We start from the raw sequence: 19118 nt of genomic DNA, 5'->3' as shown, positions 1-19118 counted from the left end.
TTCCGGGTCAAGTGACGTATTACAGTGACACGTGAGGCTCCACCCCCCAACCCCGCTGTTATTTACCGGAGGCCGGAGCAGACGAATGGGCCCTGAGACGTAACTTTTCAGCTGTGTGTGGACCAACTTCTCACACAGGCTTCTTTTTGTTTGTTTTTTTCGCATACTCAGCCCGGTTCTCAGTCTCAATTGCAGCCATGAATCCGGACATTGTAAAAGAGCGAGCAAGCGCTACATTTGACGTCGAGAAACTCACCAATATTTTGGAAGGGGGTCAAGAAAAGACCAAACGAAGACGGGAAATCGGTGAGATTTTTAACATGTTCGTCTCCTTACAAGCATTTCGGTTAACAATTACTGTAAAAAACGTTTTTAATATCATCTCAGCTGTTATATAAAGGTGTGCTGAGCGGCGTTCAGGGTCCAGAGGTCCATTCACTTTTTTACTAGATTTAAAAAGTAATTGCATGTATAGTCATTTTAAATCCCAGTTTTTAAAACGTGATGCTTTAAAACACTTAAGGGTGCATTAAAGATCATTTCGGCTTTGGTGGGATTTGTCAACTAACTATATTATTTTATATCTGGTTTGCAGCTGCACATCCTGACTAAGTAAACAGAATTACAGGTGGCTGGTAGATGGAGACAGATTATACTTTAGCCATGGGAAGGAAATAATTTGCATTTTGCATTGTCCACCACTGTTTATTTAATGCTGTTTGTGTGCATGTGTAGTGTGAGTTGGTTTATTTACCCTACGCATAAATTGATGTAATCTATCTGACTATACAGCTAAAATCAATTACAAATACATGTAACTCAAACAGTAGTGTTCCTTTTCCTTTTTTGTAACCATATGGATATATTTATTTAATATTGTTTTGCCCACTTTCAGATGCAGATCATAACCAGGTCAACATAAGAACAAAACTTAACTTGAATGTATAAATCAGGTGTTATTCATATTGTTTTCTCTTAAGTAATACTATATTTGAGTCTACCTTAGCAGGATTGGATGGAGACCCCATACAAATATCCCCAACCAATGCAACTTGGATCTATTTATTTGATTATGATAATCTTTATTTATCTAACACCATTCATTCACAAAGCCCAAAAGGGTTCACATAAGTTGAGAAAACTAATACGTTCTTTTTTTTAACAGATTGCAAACACATTTAAAGCAGGACTAAATGATAAAACCAAGGCAAATCAGGCAAAATGGTAACACAAGCAATACAAATTGAGATTAAGACAGATAATTCATCATCAGTTTATCAACCCAGAGATATGGTCAATTCAATCAGATCCTCAGAATTAATATCAAACGTTATATCCGCAAATACAAATGATGTCCTGATAGTATCGGGGTTGGTGCTCATGCAAGCCAACACATTGCAAATTGTACTGATAATGTTACACATTCCTACTGATTTATATACCAGACTGCATCTGTAAAATTGTTGCTTTGCAACCTACCAATCATGCCCATTCAGAGGGCACTGGGTTTCTACAGCCTTCAGCTTGTTTTCTCAAATTCGGTTTCTAATTACCCTTTGGTAACCAATAAGGTAGCTAGTTTACACTGCATGTCTTCGGGAGGCCTTCTGTATATTTGACAAGTAGCCTTTAAAACTTGTCACAATCCTGGACAATAATTAACATTTGTAAGAAAGTTACACGTAACTTCCTCAAAAATTTCTCCGTTCATTTGTTGTGCTGATGTTGTTCAGAAGTTTTCTGTCGGCACTCTTTTTTTCCCCACGGAATGGAGTTCACTAAACCGCTTCACTGAATAACTTCACTACAAAGCACATTGGATTAAATCATGCTAAGTAGCAAAGTGCGAACTGCATTTGCCCTTCAAAGTCTTTCAAAAAGAATTTAGTTTTGACTCTGACCTTGAATACATTTTTTTTTTTTCTTAAATTGTCTAGAGCTGCGTGTTTTCGACATGGCTTATAAAGCGTAATGTATTGGTACATTTCTGACGACTTTTCCACTCTCTGCTGCAGAGTCCATGGTTTTCAGCAACCCCGACTTTGATGAGGTGGACCCAAACTTCCTGTCCTGCAGTGAGCGCTATGACCAGGCTGTCAAAAAAAGTGCTCATATGATCCATAAGCTAAGAGAGTATGGCATCGCTGACCCAGATGACATCATATTCTATAAGAGGTACGTTTTCTTTAAAAAAAAGAAAAGAAGGAAAAGGGGTCGCAGATCCCCTGCTGTAATTGTATAATAACCGGTGCCTTCATGTGTTATTGACTCTTGTTATTGACTCTTGTTATTGACTCTTGTTATTGACTCATGTTATTGACTCCACAACTCTTTGCACTCTTTTTGTTTGTCAGTGATGCAAAAAGAGTTTAACATTTGTAAACTCAAATCAATCCAGACTGCAGGTGAGAAATTGGATCAAGGTGCATTTGGTCAAAACAGTTCCTGAAAACACAATGCAGTTGGAAATATTCAGATAAAAATGTTTTTTGAGATAAAACAAACTGTCAAAACATTTGAGTATACCAGTCATGATGTAGATCAGACCTTGTTAGATTAAATTGCTGTTGAACCAGCACCGTATTCTGCACCATACGGTATATAAATTCAAATCGACTCTGGCAGAAATATGTTGTTTTGTGTTGGTGGAATTGTGACTCGGAACAAAGTTCATGCCAGATAAAGAGGTTGTCAGAAAGCATGGAGGCTCGCGGTGAAAGTCTTAATAGGTAATCCTTTCAGTAACCTCTCCTGTCTTTGGTTAGTAATTAACAATTCAGTTCACTGCTGCAGTTCAGTTTGATTCGTGTAGTGTCAAAAACAACAGTAATTTCAAGGCGATTTTACAGAGAAAGATGCAACAATTCTACATGAGCATGGAAAGGCGACAATGGAAAATAACAAACTCCCTTTTAACAGGAAGAAAAAGGAAGTGTTGGTGTGTTTTAGTGACATAGCAGCTGATTAGGATGCCACCCTGGTCGCATGTCCGACTGGGAGGATTCCCCGAGGTCGGCCCAGAACTCACTGGAGAGATTATAGGATGGATGAGTTTTCTGTTCTGCTACAGCGGTGGTTTTGATTTTGAATAAGTTTCTTTGAATAATTTTTTTTGCAGCGTTTCAGTAACATAATGAAGAAACAACCAAAAAAAGAGACCGTGTTTCTTTGTCATTATTTGTGGAATCTCAGTTGTCTGTCCTACAACTTCCCTTCACTCAGTACGGTTAAAGGCAACCACCACGAGGCTTTGGGGCTTCATTTTGTCATGTTCCTGCCCACCCTGCGGAACCAGTGTGACGCTCAGCAGCTCCGGAAATGGCTGCCTCTGGTGGAGTCTTTCCAGATCTTGGGGACGTATGCCCAAACTGAGATGGGTCATGGTTAGTCCCGGGCTTAGCCTCCAGCCTATTCTGTTGACTGTTGATTCAGAGCCTGTGCAAATTTATCACAAATGAGTGTTTGTGTTCTTAATTTTTTCTTTTTATTAAAAAAAGATATTACGGGCAGAATGAAACGAAAATCCTGCAGGTTTTTAAAAAAAAACCAAAAAAAAACTACTTCGTATCATGTGTACCCCTGGGGGGTATTCCTTGTATGTGTTTGACAGATCCATACAGTCCAAAAATAACTCTGTGTTCTAACAACGTTGTTTCCTATTTGTAGTTCAATAACATGGAGCTGTCTCCATTTAATAAAACACCCGTAGTTTGCCTCACACTTCTAGATGAGAAATGTCCTCAATTAATATGTATTCCCATGAAGCATGTTAGTTTTGCGACTTCCCCTCTTCCAACTCTGTCGTCCCTCCTTTAAAATGATTCTCACAAGGGTTGTGTTTATTGTGATTCGTATGTGTTGATTCCTTCTGATCCTTTTACAGTCGATGAATCGGATTTCTAATTAACTTTCATCAGTAATATTATATGCATCGTCTCATCTGATTTGGCTGTTGACCTCTTGGGAGACCGCGTGTGGTGAAGAAGTGATGCTGGATTGTGAACTAGAAGTCACAAAAAAAAAATTTAACTGAAAGTGCAGAGGCTCATGAGAACAAAATACACGGGCAGAAGACAGCTGCAAGGTTGAAGTCCACTTTTATTAGAAGTCATTTGTTCGAAAAGAAAACAAGTCATGAACTCGCATTACTTCCTCTTCCTTCCTGTAGTCGGTTGGCTCCGCCTCCGCATCAGTTCAGAGCAGGTAAAACATTTAACGCTCCGAATTGAAGTGCCTGTTCAGACAAAACGGGATCTTCAAGAATCAAAATATTTGTTTCGGTAATTTAAACAAATCAATAACAAAATATTTAATGTTGAGGCACCAGAAGGCTCAACATACTGTGACGGCGCTGCCGCTTCCCAACAATGTGCTCCAGAAAGCATGTGGACCGGGCGTCTCTAATGAATGTGTCTTTGTAATCTGAGAGGGGGAGGGAGAGGGGGAGGGAGAGGGGGAGGGAGAGAGAGACAGAGAGACAGAGAGAGGGAGACAGACAGTGACGGCCGGCCGGCCACTGTTTATAGCTGTTCTGTAGGAAAACCATCTGTAGGTTCCTTTTGAATTTGTAACTCATCCGTGTAAAACTAACCGCGCCAAGTTCAAGACTGAACCGGACATGTATTTAGTAAACATTAACGTTTTGGATCGAGTGGGTCAGAGTCCTAGATAACAGCTGACATAACAAGTCATGACATAAAATGTCATCAAATACAGTATCTGACTAGCAAAATAATCTGACTAGTACTTCACGGTCCTAAACTGACATGGTGGTGTTTCATTCATTCATTCATTCATTCATTCATTCATTCGTGTTAAATACTAGCTTGACAAATTTCACCAGAATTCTATTTTTGTTTTTCTCATTAACTCGACAGTTTATTTTTTTGACTCGACAGGCTGTTTTCCTTAAAGAACAATAGGAGGCAGTTAAAAGAGCAGCCACAAGGCCTAACCTTTTGGTCTTAATGTCTTGGACGTACCTTATAGACGGCATGGAGAACAATTATGAATGCACCTACTCGGGAATGATTCTGCAAAGATCAATTGTAAATATTTCATATTGGAATGCATGCAGTACTTACAGGCTGTTTTGATTTGTCTCTTTTGTTCCGTCTTCACCACTTTCTGCTACAACCCATTTTTATCACCTCCCTGACTCCCTGATTTCACTCCCCTCAAAAAAACATTGCATCATCCTTCTGTTGTTCATCTGGATCGGCATTGTCTGTAACTTCATGCAATCACTTCAATCAATCAAAAAAAATAAAAAATCCCCCCTTGCATTACCCCCCCCCCCCCCCTCGTTTTTTTTCCTCCTCTCTTTGCCGCTACCTTGCACGGCCAAGATGTGTGCAACGCGACAAGCCAGTGCCCCTGGATCTCCATCTAGGGATGTTCCTGCCCACACTCCTCAACCAGTCCACGCCAGAGCAAATGGACCGTTACTTCATGCCGGCCTGGAACTTTGAGATCATCGGCACCTACGCTCAAACTGAGATGGGCCACGGTAAACTCAGCAGGGCTGCCCAAAACTCTCAAATAACAGGGATCGTTTGTTTAGTGTCTCATTGGACATGTATGTACAAAAGATATTCAGTACTTGACACTAGTTTTACCTCCAAATTATGTGTTTATACTAAACCCTCATTAACACGACTATGAGTGAGTTGACTCTTAACCAGCGGCTAGTTTTTACACTTTCTCTTATTTATCTAAATTCAGTGAAGCAGAGAAAGTGACTAAAGATGTTAATAAATAACACAATCACATTATCTATTGTCATTGTTTTAAACACCGTGTGTGGGCGCCACTGTTCGATTGCAAAACATGTTGAAAAGACAAAACTTTTGATTTCGGTGTTTGTCCATGAAAAAAATAAGATGTGATGCCAGTCTCTACATTAACTCTCAACCTTCTGACTAGTCATAGAATACTCATACCTCCAGTAAATCATTCTATATAGACGTTTAGACAAGCCTGTCCTCAACATTCTGGTTGTTTTTTTCAATGTTTTCTTGTCTTTACTAACCGTCCTTAGGTCGGGATCTGTCTTTGCATGCAGACTAGCACATCACGTTGCATCAAAAGAAGTTTCTTGAATGTGCATGTCAAGATCTGTCAAACACCTGCAAGTTTATATACAATTAAAGCTCTCAAGGGCAAAATATATGTCTTGTGAACTGCCTCATTGATTGATCTTCATATACAACTGTAGAAATGTTATTCCATTCTTGATAATCATTCCGTGTCTGTTAATGTTGTTTGCTTAGTTTTGTGTTCAATATGTGCTGCTCGCAGTTTTTGTTTTTGTCTTTGTTTTTCAAGTTGTGTGTGTTTGGTGGGCTTTGGTGTGATGTCTCACTTTAGGCACACACCTCCGAGGGCTTGAGACCACGGCCACGTACAACCCGGCCACACAGGAGTTTGTGATGAACAGTCCCACTGTCAGCTCCATCAAATGGTGGCCTGGAGGGCGTAAGTTCATTTACACTCTGGTGCCTCCAGCCTATCTGCTCACTCACTCACTCACTCACTCAATGAGTGAGTCACTTTGTGTTGTGAGTGATATAGGAGCTGAAGCGAGGCAATATTCTTCTTCTGTGACATTCGGGATGAACTTGCTGTTATCGTCTGTTTTTCTCTTTTCAGTTGGAAAGACCTCAAACCATGCCATAGTTCTAGCACAGCTTCACACTCTTGGAAATTGTCATGGCCTGCATGCGTTCATCGTCCCCCTCAGAGACATGGACACACACCAGCCTCTGCCAGGTCTGTGACGTCTTCCTGAATGTGGGGTTGCGGTTTGCGGCTCCTCCTCAAGGTTTATGTCTGTGTTTCAGCTTCCACTTAATGTTCTCTTGCTTTGTATCCATCAGGTATTGTTGTCGGCGATATCGGCCCCAAGTTTGGCTTTCAGGAAGTCGACAATGGCTTTCTGAAATTGGAGAACGTGCGAATACCACGGGAGAACATGTTGATGAAATTTTCCCAGGTGATAATTACATTATTTGACGGGCTGCTTTTAAAACTACGCAGTTATTCGGCGCAAAACGCTTTAGGCAACCTTTTCTCCCTTTTTTTTTTTTTTTATCACAGTGAACTTGATTTTAAATGTCTTCTGGTTTTTGGTGCTGCGTCCTGTTACAGACCTGAGCAGAAGAAGAAGAGAGGCTTGCATTTCAGTCCAGTGAACTTTACATCCACGCTGTCATTATATACTTCAGATTATAAAATTTTAACAAACGGCGCACTTACGTTTTTATGGCGTGTAACATGCAACAGATTTTTCATGACTTGTAGAGCAATACCCAGTACGGAATAAGAAAATGAAATCATTGTACTTTTACCAGTTGATAGCTCAAGGAGCTTCAAATATGTCAACAGTCCCACCATAATTAAGCGAAACCTCACAATTGAATTGACTTATTCGACATTCGCTCAATTTAATGTTGACTAAGTTCCCTCAATTTTCACAAATGAGAAGCTATTTGAATTAGAATCTCACCGCACCAATTGCAGATAAAATAAACACTCCTATCACTCAATGATTGGAACCACTATAAAGTGGTTTACCTAATGTTTTGGATGAAACTGAATGAAGAGTTTTCTTTGACTTTTGTCACACGAAACTAATTTAAAAGTGAAACGTCACTTGGCATCACTGAAAATATTATTGCCAGACAGCAGTGGCGCACGATAAGAACGTACAAGTGCCACTTATCTGAAACGCCATGCAACATGGTGGTGACCATAAGCAGAAGTTTTGTTTGGGCGTCAGTTTTTCAACAAGAAAGACTTAGAAATTTGTCTCTCTGTGTCTGTGTCTGTGTCTGTGTCTGTGTCTGTGTCTGTGTCTGTGTCTGTGTCTGTGTCTGTGTCTGTGTCTGTCCACTAGGTGGAGCCAGACGGAACCTATGTGAAGCCACCAAGTGAGAAGCTCACTTATGGCACCATGGTGTTCATCCGTGCCTTTATCGTGGCCGATTCAGCGCGAGTGCTCTCGAAGGTCGCCACCATTGCCATCCGCTACAGTGTTGTTCGTCACCAGTCTGAGATCCGACCGGGGTCAGTCATTCCAAATGTTTCTAAGGCACATCAACAAGAAAGTGTTTTCTAATCCTCTTTTCTTTTTTTTCACATTTTCATGCATCCAATTGAAGTCCGGGACTCATAACGACTCATTTCATGTGTTTCTATTCAATAGTCAGCCAGAGCCTCAGATTCTGGAGTACCAGACGCAGCAGTATAAGCTGTTCCCTATACTGGCCACAGCCTACGCCTACACTTTTGTTGGTCAGTACATAACAAAGACCTACCAGCGCATCAGTGGAGACATCAGCGAGGGGAACTTCAGCGAGCTCCCAGAGGTATTGACTGACTTCATATGTTGAATGTGATTCAGGTCTCATGATGACAAATGGAGAATCACACATAATATATAGTCACTGAATCAGCCGTAGATCAGTCCGTCTTCTTTTGAGAAATGCATGACGACTGAGTTTCAGGTGGAAGCAGGAAAAACAGTCAAGTTAAGAAGTCACAGCTGGCCTGGTTGTGCCCCTATGTTCTTCTGTGAGCTCTGAAAAGTATATATACTCCCACATGTCGGGATCAAAGTACTTCACCTGCATTCAAGAGTCAATGTCTGGTTCAATGGGTTCACTTTAAAAGAATTGGGGGAAGTTTATCCATTTAGAGTTTGGCTCAGGGAGGTAGGCCCTGCAAAGATATTCCCACGTACATGTTTTATGCCATTCTGAATCTATTTCTCTCTTTCTGTCCTGCAATGCACAGCTCCACGCTCTCACTGCGGGTTTGAAAGCCTTCACTACATGGGAGGCCAGCTCTGCCATCGAGGTGTGCCGCATGGCGTGCGGCGGCCACGGTTACTCTCGAAGCAGTGCCCTGCCTGACATCTATGTTAACTTCACACCGTCTTGCACTTATGAGGGAGAAAACACAGTAATGATGCTGCAAACCGCCAGGTAACTCTTCATGATGAAATGTATACATTTGCTTAATTTAAGTCTGGATTTTTAAAATTAATTTTTTTATTTTTTTAGGCTCCCGGCATTTTGTATGAATGGCAGTGTCATTCATGTTTGAGAAGGTTTTCTACACATCGTCTACATGTTCCACATTTTAACAGAACAGGTGGTAGATAAGGACAAATATTGATGCAAACACACCCACATCATTACTACAGTACCAGATGGGCAGAAAGCACTCTCTCACTCCTCTCAGCAGAAACAAACACATTCTATGTCTCTATAATAAACTATATGTTTGTGACACCCGTGCTGTAAAGGTCAGCATTTATTATTTGTTTAATATTATTTATGGTTTAAGGTTATTGAATCTATGAAAATGAGCTTTGAAAAGCCCGTTAAAACTGTGGTTTTTTCAATTTGGGAAATCTCTTCAGGATACTATCTAAAGCAGACTTTCATTTGCTTTTATTTTGAGAACACTTGCTTCTGGGTGTGTGTGAGTGTGTGAGTGTGTGAGTGTGTGAGTGTGTGAGTGTGTGAGTGTGTGAGTGTGTGAGTGTGTGAGTGTGTGAGTGTGTGAGTGAGGTGTCCAGTCGGCGTTCTTACTTACAAACTGGTTGAGCTCCAGGAAAATACAGTTAAATAAATGCTTCTTCTCAGTTAAAAACTTTGAGTGGCCATTAACGCTTCAATATTGTGGGTGTGTCTTGACTGTTTGTTTGTTTTTCAAGCAAGAGATGCTTTCTGTAATTTGACGTGTGTCCCGGACCTGAAGTTGTACTATTTTCCATCTAGATACCTGGTGAAGAGCTACCAACAAGCGAAGGCCGGCCAGCGGCTGAGCGGCACCGTGTCGTACCTGAACGACATGGGAACCCAGAGGGTGCAGCCACAGCCCGTCTCCGCCCGACCAATCGTGGTTGACGTCAATGACCTGAGTGGCCTGGTGGAGCTTTACAAACTGCGAGCTTCCATGTGAGAAACGACCGCTGCGATTGAGTTAATTTTACTACGATCTATATTTTCCTTTCTGATTTATACGTTTCCGCTATACTAATAGTGAGCATGTCTTGATTTTGGGTGGAGGTTTCCACTGGGGTAAAAACTCACAAATCATCTTTCAGGAACAGGTTTTGAGTCTGATGTCTTTCACTTGTCAACATTAACTCCTGTTGAGAAGTGGGATAGTGTAACGGAGCGCCTGCTATCATTTGCTGGCGGCCATGTTTTGGTTTGTGTGTTATTGTCTCACTGACGAGCTCAGCCGCAGTGATCACATCCCTGCATACTGTGAGTCTTAGTCACATCTAAATGTCGCTCAGCCCGTCTGCTTGGAAGGTGACAATATTTGTCCTGCTGGTTCAGACATCCAAGTGATAAAAGGCAGAGAAGGGCTGCGTTGGTAATCATGTTTCTGAAATGGCTCTCCTCAGCTCTAACGCGTCCAGGATTTCTTCTTGTATAATAAATGGGGATGAGATTAGACGAGAATGTGGGAAAAATTGGTTCATAACAATTAGCTGGTAGTGATTTTTGTGTGTGTGTGTGTGTGTTTATAGTCTGGTAGAGCTGGCAGCGAAGAGCATCCAGCAGGAGTTGCAGCGTAGGAAGTGCCCGGAGGACGCCTGGAACAACAGCGCCATCGACCTGGTCAGAGCCTCCGATGTAAGTGCATTTTTTTTGTCCTCAACTTTAAATTCAACTAAATCAAAAGTTGTTTTTTTAAATCAAACTACCTCAAAGTGCCAGTTTTACACTAGTTGTAACATATAAGGACTCCGCAGGAGAATCTGATGGTTTAAAACGGGCTTTGGATTTTGATTCATTGTGACCTATATGCTGACTTCATTATAAGTCAAACTGTGTTGCTCTGCTTTACATTTTTGCCATTTTTGCTTTTGTTGTTGTTTGACACCAGGCCCACTGCCACTATGTTGTGGTCAAGCTCTTCAGTGACAAGCTGGGTGAGGTTGGCGACGCGCCGATTCACTCGGTGCTGTCAACGCTGGCTCTGCTCTACGCTCTGCACGGCATCACCAAGAACTCTGGGGACTTCCTGCAGGTACGCGGTGAATTGAACCGCCCCAGTTGCTTTTGTACTCCGTTCAATATCGTTCCTTTGTCTTTCAACACTGCAAGTTTTGTTTTTTGAGTTTGTGGATATAAAAGTAAATGAATTGTTGTTTCATCAGCACGATGTCATGCTCGGAGGTTTTCGGTCCCTGTTGTCCAGCGTCTCTGGATTTGACTTGAGATCCACAGCAGAATCTCTTTGTGTGTCTTTGCCAGGCTGGCCTGCTGAGCGTGCCTCAGACGCGGCAGATATCCAGTTCCATCAAGGAGCTGCTGTCCCTATTGAGGCCCAACGCGGTGGCTCTGGTCGACGCCTTTGACATTAATGACAAGATCCTGAATTCGGTCCTGGGACGATACGACGGGAACGTTTATGAAAACCTGTTTGAGTGGGCTCGCAACTCACCTCTCAATGCCACAGAGGTCAGTCAGGGTCACCACAGTCGGGAATCTGTGTCTTAATACTTCTGGAGGCCTCAATTGTAAAAAAAAAATATTTTATAACTCTGGTTTTTAAACAATGCCATGTGAAATACATTAATATTTATTTGATGAGACAATTATTTTAAAAAAAACAACAACTGTAGTTTCGCGTTAAACATTATTCTTTTTTTTCTGTCTTCTTCAGGTCCATGAATCCTTCCACAAGTACTTGAAGCCTCTGCGATCCAAGCTGTGAACTGGCTCCTGAACGTAAACTCCCTGTGGTGACCTTTCAACTCTCCTCACATAGGCACAAGTTTAACAGCACCAGTCTTTCACATCAACGCCACAATCATTTCTACCAGTAATCAGCTTATAGTTACCAGAATATCAGCGCTACTTACTCCCTATCTTTCTCTTTGTATTAATTCTGATCACAATCTGCCTCTTTAAAGACCATGAAACCAGGTTGTGCAGTTCTTAATGATGATGGATAGAAATTTAAAAAAGCTCTTGCCACACTGAGCAATAAGCTTCAATGCAAAACTTTATTGATTTGAGTTTTCTTTCAAGCAGGCATTGTTTATTGGGTTGTTCTTTTTTTTAAAGTGAAAATTATTTTGTTCGGTTGTAGATGGGAATTCAAGCGAGTAATGAGAATTTAGTGCAGAGAGTGGGAAGAAGACTTTACTAAAGGAAATATCAGCAAAACCGAGAATGAAAATGAAGGTGAACCGATGAACTTGCATAAAATAGCAGAAACGATAAGGCGTCGATTCCAGTTGTAGATCTTCGTGTCTTCTGAGCTGAACTCGTGTTTTATCATCTTCGTGGTTCACTTTATACTGCGTGCCGGCAGCCTTTCTTTCTCTGGACCCGTCGGGATGGAAATACTGAACAGAATGTCATTATGGATGTTACATAATATTTTGAAAAATCTGTTTTGGCCGATTCCCCCTGACGACAAAGACCAACATGTTCAAAAACACTGCGCTCTTTGTTCTTCCAGTTTTAATAAGGCGGCAGTAATTTGTGACATTTATCAGTCGATGCTGGCATCAAGAAAGAATTTTAGAGATTGATTATTCATTTATTACTCGTCGGTCTGACACGAATCACATGATCAAGTGAATTACAGGGCAACAGTTTTTGCACCGCAGTTGGTCACAGGACAGGAAATACAGATCGATGTTCCAGGCGTACACATTTAACACCACACTGCTCACGTCTGTCGCTGTGTTCGGAAAAAAACAAACAAAAAAAAAACAACAACCCCAAAATGTTATATTTTGTTTATCCCACTAAAAGATAATGGGAATGGAGCTTTTGCTTACAAGAAGACGAGACAGCTGAGATGCCACCCACAGACTGAAAGTCCTGTCTGACACACACACACACACACACACACACACACACACACACACACACACACATAGATACTAATTCAGAACTTTTTGGGGGTTTTAATTCGTTATAATTTTTCTTCTTTTCATCAAACTTTCTACATTATGATGCGTGTTGGATTATTGGAATGAATGATCGCATTAATCTGTCCTCCTGCGTGTGTGACCCCTGAGTGGAAAGCACACGCGTGGTGCGTGTCCAAGAGCCTCATACATTTGGGTCATTTGGGTATATTTGTGTACTTCTGAGTTTGTTCTGTTGGGATCATCTTTAATCAGAAGCTTTGCTGTAAACTGTCCAGATGACTTGTGTGGTAATAATGTGCCTGACGTTTTCTCTTCTTAACTTGACTATTGGAGAATGTTCTTTGACCTAAACATTTCACAAACCTTCAGTCTTTCAGCGGTTAGACTTCTACAGTAACAATGTACTTATCAGAGTATTAGGACTTTGATCTGTGGACGCTCAAGTGATTATTTTTTGACATGCTGTAATGATTAGTACTGAATTAAAATGATTTTATCTGAAATATATTAATAAAAACAATCCTTAATAATCAGTGTATGGTTTGATTTGATTTCCTACACTGACATTTAGAACCGACGCTGGTTGGTGAATTAGGTTTTCTTTCAACTCCCAAGGTTGACAGTTCAATCATTCGTCTTCGTCTGTCAATGTCACCTTAGACAAGAGACTCTACACCAGGTTCCCCTTGATGGGTCATGATAGTATGAAGCCCATTGAGCCTGCTCAAGTGGTAAAATGTGCTGTAAAGTTACTTATTTTAGATCTGTCATTTATTTTTATTTTTTTTAAACTTGGATTTCTTGACCAAGGTTATTAAAATAATCCTTATTCCTTAAAAGCTATGTGATCCTGCCAGTGACCTGGACACATTTTGAAACAACAGGACAGACAAAAACATTCACATTTATGGATATATTAAATAGTTTTTTTGCCATCATTTGTTAATCTTGAATTATGCCAATTCTTAGTCATGTTGTGATTACTGTCGACGACAGGGCTCCCCCAAACCATCACTGACTGGAAGCTTAACGCTGGACCTCATGCAGCTCGGACTCTGCCTCTTCATCTGGAAATCAAAGATCTGGGATATTGATTTCCAAATGAAATGAAAAATTTACTCTTATCTGAAAAATGGCCTTGGGTTTACTGAAAGAACTTTTCTTTTTAGTTTTCTCTCCCACTTGATTTTTCATTAAAAGCTTGGAAACAGCATCTCTGAACAACCAGCAGATAACCTTTATGGCTTCCTGTCCTTGTGGACGGTGTCAATAATGATCTTCTGGACAAATGTTCAGTCAGCAGTCTTCCCCATGATTGGGTCACCTATTGAACCAGACAGAGACCATTTAAAGACTCGGGGGGGAAACTAGACGATCCTCCATAAGGCTTCACAGGAGTTTGAGTGAATTAGTAGTTTAGAGTCTGACGCCTTGAGTCTACAGCAATAGACACTTGATTTGACGTGTTTTTTACCTGTAAGAAAGCATCATGAAAAACAATGAATGCTTGAAAAACATCAGCCTGTGTGTGATAAATCTGTTAAACTTTATTTTCTATTGATTTTCTTCATAAGACAATATGAAATGATATAGATTACAGAACAATTTTGTAATTAAAATTCCTTCACAAATTGTCTGGGAACTTTTTAAATAGCTATATGAGTATTTTTATGCTTAATGTGGTGTCACGGGCTCAAACTGTCTGAATTTCTAAACCTTGTGTAGAATGTATTCTCTTTTAGCCTCATAATACAAGTCTATTCCTCCATCAAAGAAATCTCTTGTAAATCTCTAGCCCAGCCACTGTTTTTGCTTTGGGGCATTTGCATTAATGTCAATTCGTGGCTGTAGTTTTCCTGCTTGCTAAAACTTTGAGCCAAGTATGTGTCTTCTCTCGTGACTTAAGTCTTCAAGTTTTTTTCCAGGTTCATCACAGGGAAAGTGTTCGGAAATCCACATCCTAAAATAGCTTTCGCTATATTGTTTACATTTTTCCAAACCTGCGTCAGCTCTGTACAGATCCAGAAAACATGTGAATGCTCCACTTCTGCAAGTCCACACTTCCTCCCACAGTGTTTATATTTTCCCTCCAAGTTGTCGAACTTGTGGATGTACGTTGCATCTCCTGTGTGGAATGAATCCCTGTGATCTGTCAAGTTTTAACAAAAAATAAATAAAAAGTCATGTTTTCTAATTGAATTTCACTTCATATGTCAGTAAATGGATGACTTCAGATCAGGTGGATCTCTAACTAATATAGTTGTTTCTTCAGTGACGAGTGGAAACATCCACAACCTGACAACTTACGTATTTTTTGTATTTTTTTAAACGTGTTTTTTCCGTATGTTTTTAAATGTTTTTTTTATTTTTTTTATTTTTTCGTTTTTTTAATGTTTTTGTTTGTTTTGTTTTTTCGTATTTAATTTTTTTAGAACCACAATGCAAATTAGTCTCATAACTTTTTTGTGTCATCCTCAGGTTTTATTTTGTCATTAATATATATTTTTGTATGTACATGTGGAAAATTCAATTCAATTCTCAGTGAAACTGTTTATTTGTCCTTACTACGAAGACTCAGGCTGCATATTTGAGTAGGAGTCTGCAGCTCGTAGGACAGTGTTCCAGTCTGTAGCCCGGCTGCTGCTGGGAGGGGCGGCAGCGGCCCAGCGCGTGTCCTCCCGGGCGGAGGAGCTCCGTCGAAGCTCCGCCTCCTGCTCCTCCGTGGAGCCGCGGCCAGTCAAGGATGTTGGGAGAGAGAAAGAGGGAAGTACACAGAGTCGGAGGAGGACAGTAACCCACGGCATGGCTGCATTTTGGACACTTACCGTCTTCTAATGACTCCCAAACCTCGTCTTCATTCCCGGAGGTGAGTTCCAGAAGCTTCCGGACCTTTTAAGACCGTTTGAGACGAAAAACTTCTCTCACATGTCAGCGGTAATTTTCAATATTTCACTATGTTAAACCGGGAATACATCTGAACACTATCGTGATTGTACTAATGGGTGTCTGTTTATTTATGTTTATTGTGTTTTCTTTAAGCCAAAGAATAGTTATTTCCACAGTTATAAATGTAGTTGGTGTCAGACGTTACTACGGCGCGTGCCTCCGCTCGCCCTTTGTTGCTCCGCCCGGCGGGACCACTAACGCCTCCGGGTCCAGTCATCCCGCTCCGAATGTCTCCCGTAATCTCTCCAGGGTTAATTATAGTCGCCATGTGGCCACAGATTCATGGGCTGTCATCGTTTCTCTCCTCCTGCCTGTTGTCTGGACACGTTAGGACGAGGACGGCAACTGAAACTTGACATTTTACTTCCATCCACCAACAGACGCGAGTTAAACAACCAACACCCCCCAACAATAGTACTGTCAAGGAAAAAACAACATCTCTCTCTCTCTCTCTCTTTCTATATATATTTATATATATATATATATATATATATATATATATATAGTTTTGTGTGCAAGTGTATTCATCTTGTGTGACATTGACATTTTTATTTTTAATATCACCACACAGCTGTAGTTGTATCTGTAGTTATTTTTGTGAGAATTTACCTTTAAGTCGTCAAGCACACATTTAAAAACCGTGGTGTCAAACTCGGGAGCTACATACAGACTGGGTCAAGTTCATAAATAAATTCAAAAAGTATGATAATGTGTGACAACACTTTACATTGAAAGAGGAATATGAGGAATTCAACATGTCCTTTAGCAAGTGAAGACGGAAAGCTTTCTTTGCGTTTTGTATGTCCGTTTCCATAGCAGCGGCGCTCAGTCCCACTGAAAATCAACTTTTTGACAAGGGCTCCCAAGACGAAACTTTTTGAAAATGCTCCAACACCATCTCGGGAGTGAAACACAACTTCTTTGAAAGGCTGCTATTGCATATAGCATACGCAGTATACGCAGTAGTACATAGTTCTTCTGAGTAGATGGACAATAGCGACAATGTTTGCTCCCAGACCCCCAGTCCATATTCTCCCGGGACCTGGTAGTTTTATCGTTGAGACTGACCCGTAACGGCAATCTAACGGGTTCTGTCCAAATGAACGTCCGGAAACTCGCCATTGTTAATGTTTGTCGCATGCTGTTCTCAGTGCATGTATGCGGTTTCAATACAAAAACAAACAACAGCGCCAACTCGTGGCCTGGCTTGCTAATTACACATTTTCACATGATATGTGGTGCAAACGGGCCTAAAAAGACGTCTTCTGGTGCGTCATACAGTACTGTGTTACATATCTTGTCTTTTCTGCCTGAATGTTGCTGCTTCGGAAAATACAATAGAACAAGCGACTTTGCTCTTCTTGGGCAAATCTGAAGAAAGATGTGAAATCCTGTCTGTCACAGCGTCTCACTTCCTATTAATGTGGGCAAAAGCCAGTAGCTTCTCAGGCTGCACCATTTCAGCAGCTTTACCCCATAGCTTTGTTTCTAATGTCATTTGAAGTCTCCTTGAGCTGTGTTGGCTCAGCCTTACTAAAACATTGTGGTCTCAAATAGATATATTGGAAACAGCAGTACGTCTTAATTATGTATGAAAAATGTAAATGTTTTCTTCGCCACTGTTTATTTGGCTCCAGACAAGCAGCTGTTGTGAGAGCATGGCGTTGCTGCAGCAGAGAGAAGTGAACCAGACCAAATGTACACATTAAAGTTTTCACTATTTTCTCACCAGTCAAACAATCAAGTCCCTGGACTGTCCTGATGTGGACAAACTGTGTCATTGAAAATAAGATAACTGATTCATTATCTTCTTACAACTATACAACTGTGGTTGTTTATTGTCGAGTTGTTATTTTTTGGTTATTTGTGCGTCCATGTGTTTTTATTAATTTTTTTATTTTTTTTATTTATGCAATTTCTCTTATTATTTACCATAACTAACTGCTCATTCAAAAGCTTTTCAAGCTGATCCATGTGCTTATGTGACACAAATAAAATGCCGAGCGTCATTCATTCTCAACACAAGCATTTGGAACCAATTTATTTGTTTTTCATAGTTGAGTTACGCTCCTTTGTGATCACATTGCATTTTTGCCTTTTTGTGCTGATTATGAGTTTTTTCAAGCTGATTAGCATTACGCATGCTGTTATTGTTGTTAGTCTGTTTGGGCATTTCGTATTATTGTGTTGTTCTGCGTCTCTTTGGAGTCATTTTATCACCTTCTTTACAAATGTAGTTTGCGTCCATTTGATTATTGTGTGTCTTTTCAAATACGAATGTTTTTCTTTGTGTCTGCTGGTAGTTTTGTGGTCGTTTTTTTATTGCTTGGTGGAGTTTTATGTTTTAGAGTCATGACATTTCTCTCTGCAGTTGAAGCCGTGATAGTTTGAGATTAATAGAATAAATGTTATATTAAAAAAAAGATGCTTCTTTTCTGTTTTCCATTTGCTGGAAATGAAAATGCAGTTTGATAGGAAGGTGTGATGTACCATCAAAGTCATGACTAAAATAACTGTCTTACCAATACTGCAGTAATTCTATGTTGATATTTTTGCAGTCATCAAACTCTTGATAGGAAAATAGCATGTTGTGCTGTTTTATTTGAAAGAGCAGTTTCTTTACGAAGTGTGGGTCACTAGTTCCATTTATTACAAAATAAAAATTGTATGTGATCACTGAATCATAGGAAATTATCACGATAGCACATACAATAATTTTCATGTCAATTTATTTTTAGGCTGTTTTTAATCTCAGTTCTTTTATACTTTAAACAAAAATCTTGAACATTATGTTATGATGTTGAATTATACTGTTGGGTTAGGGTTTATTAAAACATTACATTTAGTAAACATTACGATCATGTTTATTATGTTTGAAGAGTAAATTTTTGCTAAGATCATCCTAATTTCTCATAAAAAACGAGCAGATATTTTCAGCTCATTTCCCCACTTTCAAATTAAAGTCGTCATTTCTTGACCTACAAATCGCTTTTGTGATCATCAGCTCCTATCGTCTTACAAGAGGAAGCTGTTGCAGGGTGCTTGCCATTGCACTCTCGAAGACGGTCAAGACAAAGAGGAACTTTATGGTTTATGCTCATAAGACTTAAAGTTATACAGTCAACAACAATATGCTGTGTATTGAACATTGTCTAGTAGTCACTAGTTGACACCTTCTGTTAAGCCTGTATCAAGCACAATCTCATTCGGTGGAACTGGCTGCACCAAGTAAATGCTGACTCAAATTAGGTCG

General features: G+C 40.2%; 2 protein-coding genes across 3 annotated transcripts in view; both read left to right on the top strand.

Moving 5' to 3' along the window:
• Window positions 1–21: 21 nt before the first annotated feature.
• On the top strand, window positions 22–12801 carry acox1 (acyl-CoA oxidase 1, palmitoyl). Of its 2 annotated transcripts, none has more exons than XM_080463209.1 (14): window positions 22–306; window positions 2016–2175; window positions 3223–3383; window positions 6370–6477; window positions 6652–6771; window positions 6879–6994; window positions 7898–8067; window positions 8207–8369; window positions 8797–8987; window positions 9789–9968; window positions 10553–10658; window positions 10912–11055; window positions 11283–11489; window positions 11695–12801. In XM_080463209.1, the coding sequence occupies exons 1-14, from the start codon at window positions 198–200 to the stop codon at window positions 11743–11745; spliced, it is 1986 nt and encodes a 661-aa protein (XP_080319335.1). In that variant the 5' UTR covers window positions 22–197; the 3' UTR covers window positions 11746–12801. The 2 variants fall into 2 exon arrangements, with proteins under 2 accessions (XP_080319335.1, XP_080319334.1); XM_080463208.1 differs by lacking the exon at window positions 3223–3383 and adding an exon at window positions 5349–5509 and having other exon boundaries at window positions 50–306.
• Window positions 12802–15647: 2846 nt separating this feature from the next.
• Window positions 15648–19118, top strand: part of LOC308110115 (inactive rhomboid protein 2-like) — a 36793-nt gene continuing 33322 nt past the window's right edge. The window contains exon 1 of the mRNA XM_080464206.1: window positions 15648–15785. The gene's annotated coding sequence lies outside the window, so the exon portion shown is untranslated. The remainder of the gene's footprint in view (window positions 15786–19118) is intronic.

The sequence above is a fragment of the Lipophrys pholis genome, assembly GCF_963383615.2.
Source record: "Lipophrys pholis genome assembly, chromosome: 5".
NCBI lineage: Eukaryota > Metazoa > Chordata > Actinopteri > Blenniiformes > Blenniidae > Lipophrys > Lipophrys pholis.
Note: the sequence above shows the minus strand (reverse complement) of the source record. Positions and strands in the feature narration are given on the sequence as shown.

Coding starts and splice junctions, on each gene's coding strand:
- acox1 (XM_080463209.1), top strand. CDS start 198: ATGAATCCGGACATTGTAAAAGAGCGAGCAAGCGCTACATTTGACGTC. Junction 8,068..8,206: donor CAGTCTGAGATCCGACCGGG/GTCAGTCATTCC, acceptor TCTATTCAATAG/TCAGCCAGAGCCTCAGATTC. Junction 9,969..10,552: donor TACAAACTGCGAGCTTCCAT/GTGAGAAACGAC, acceptor GTGTGTTTATAG/TCTGGTAGAGCTGGCAGCGA.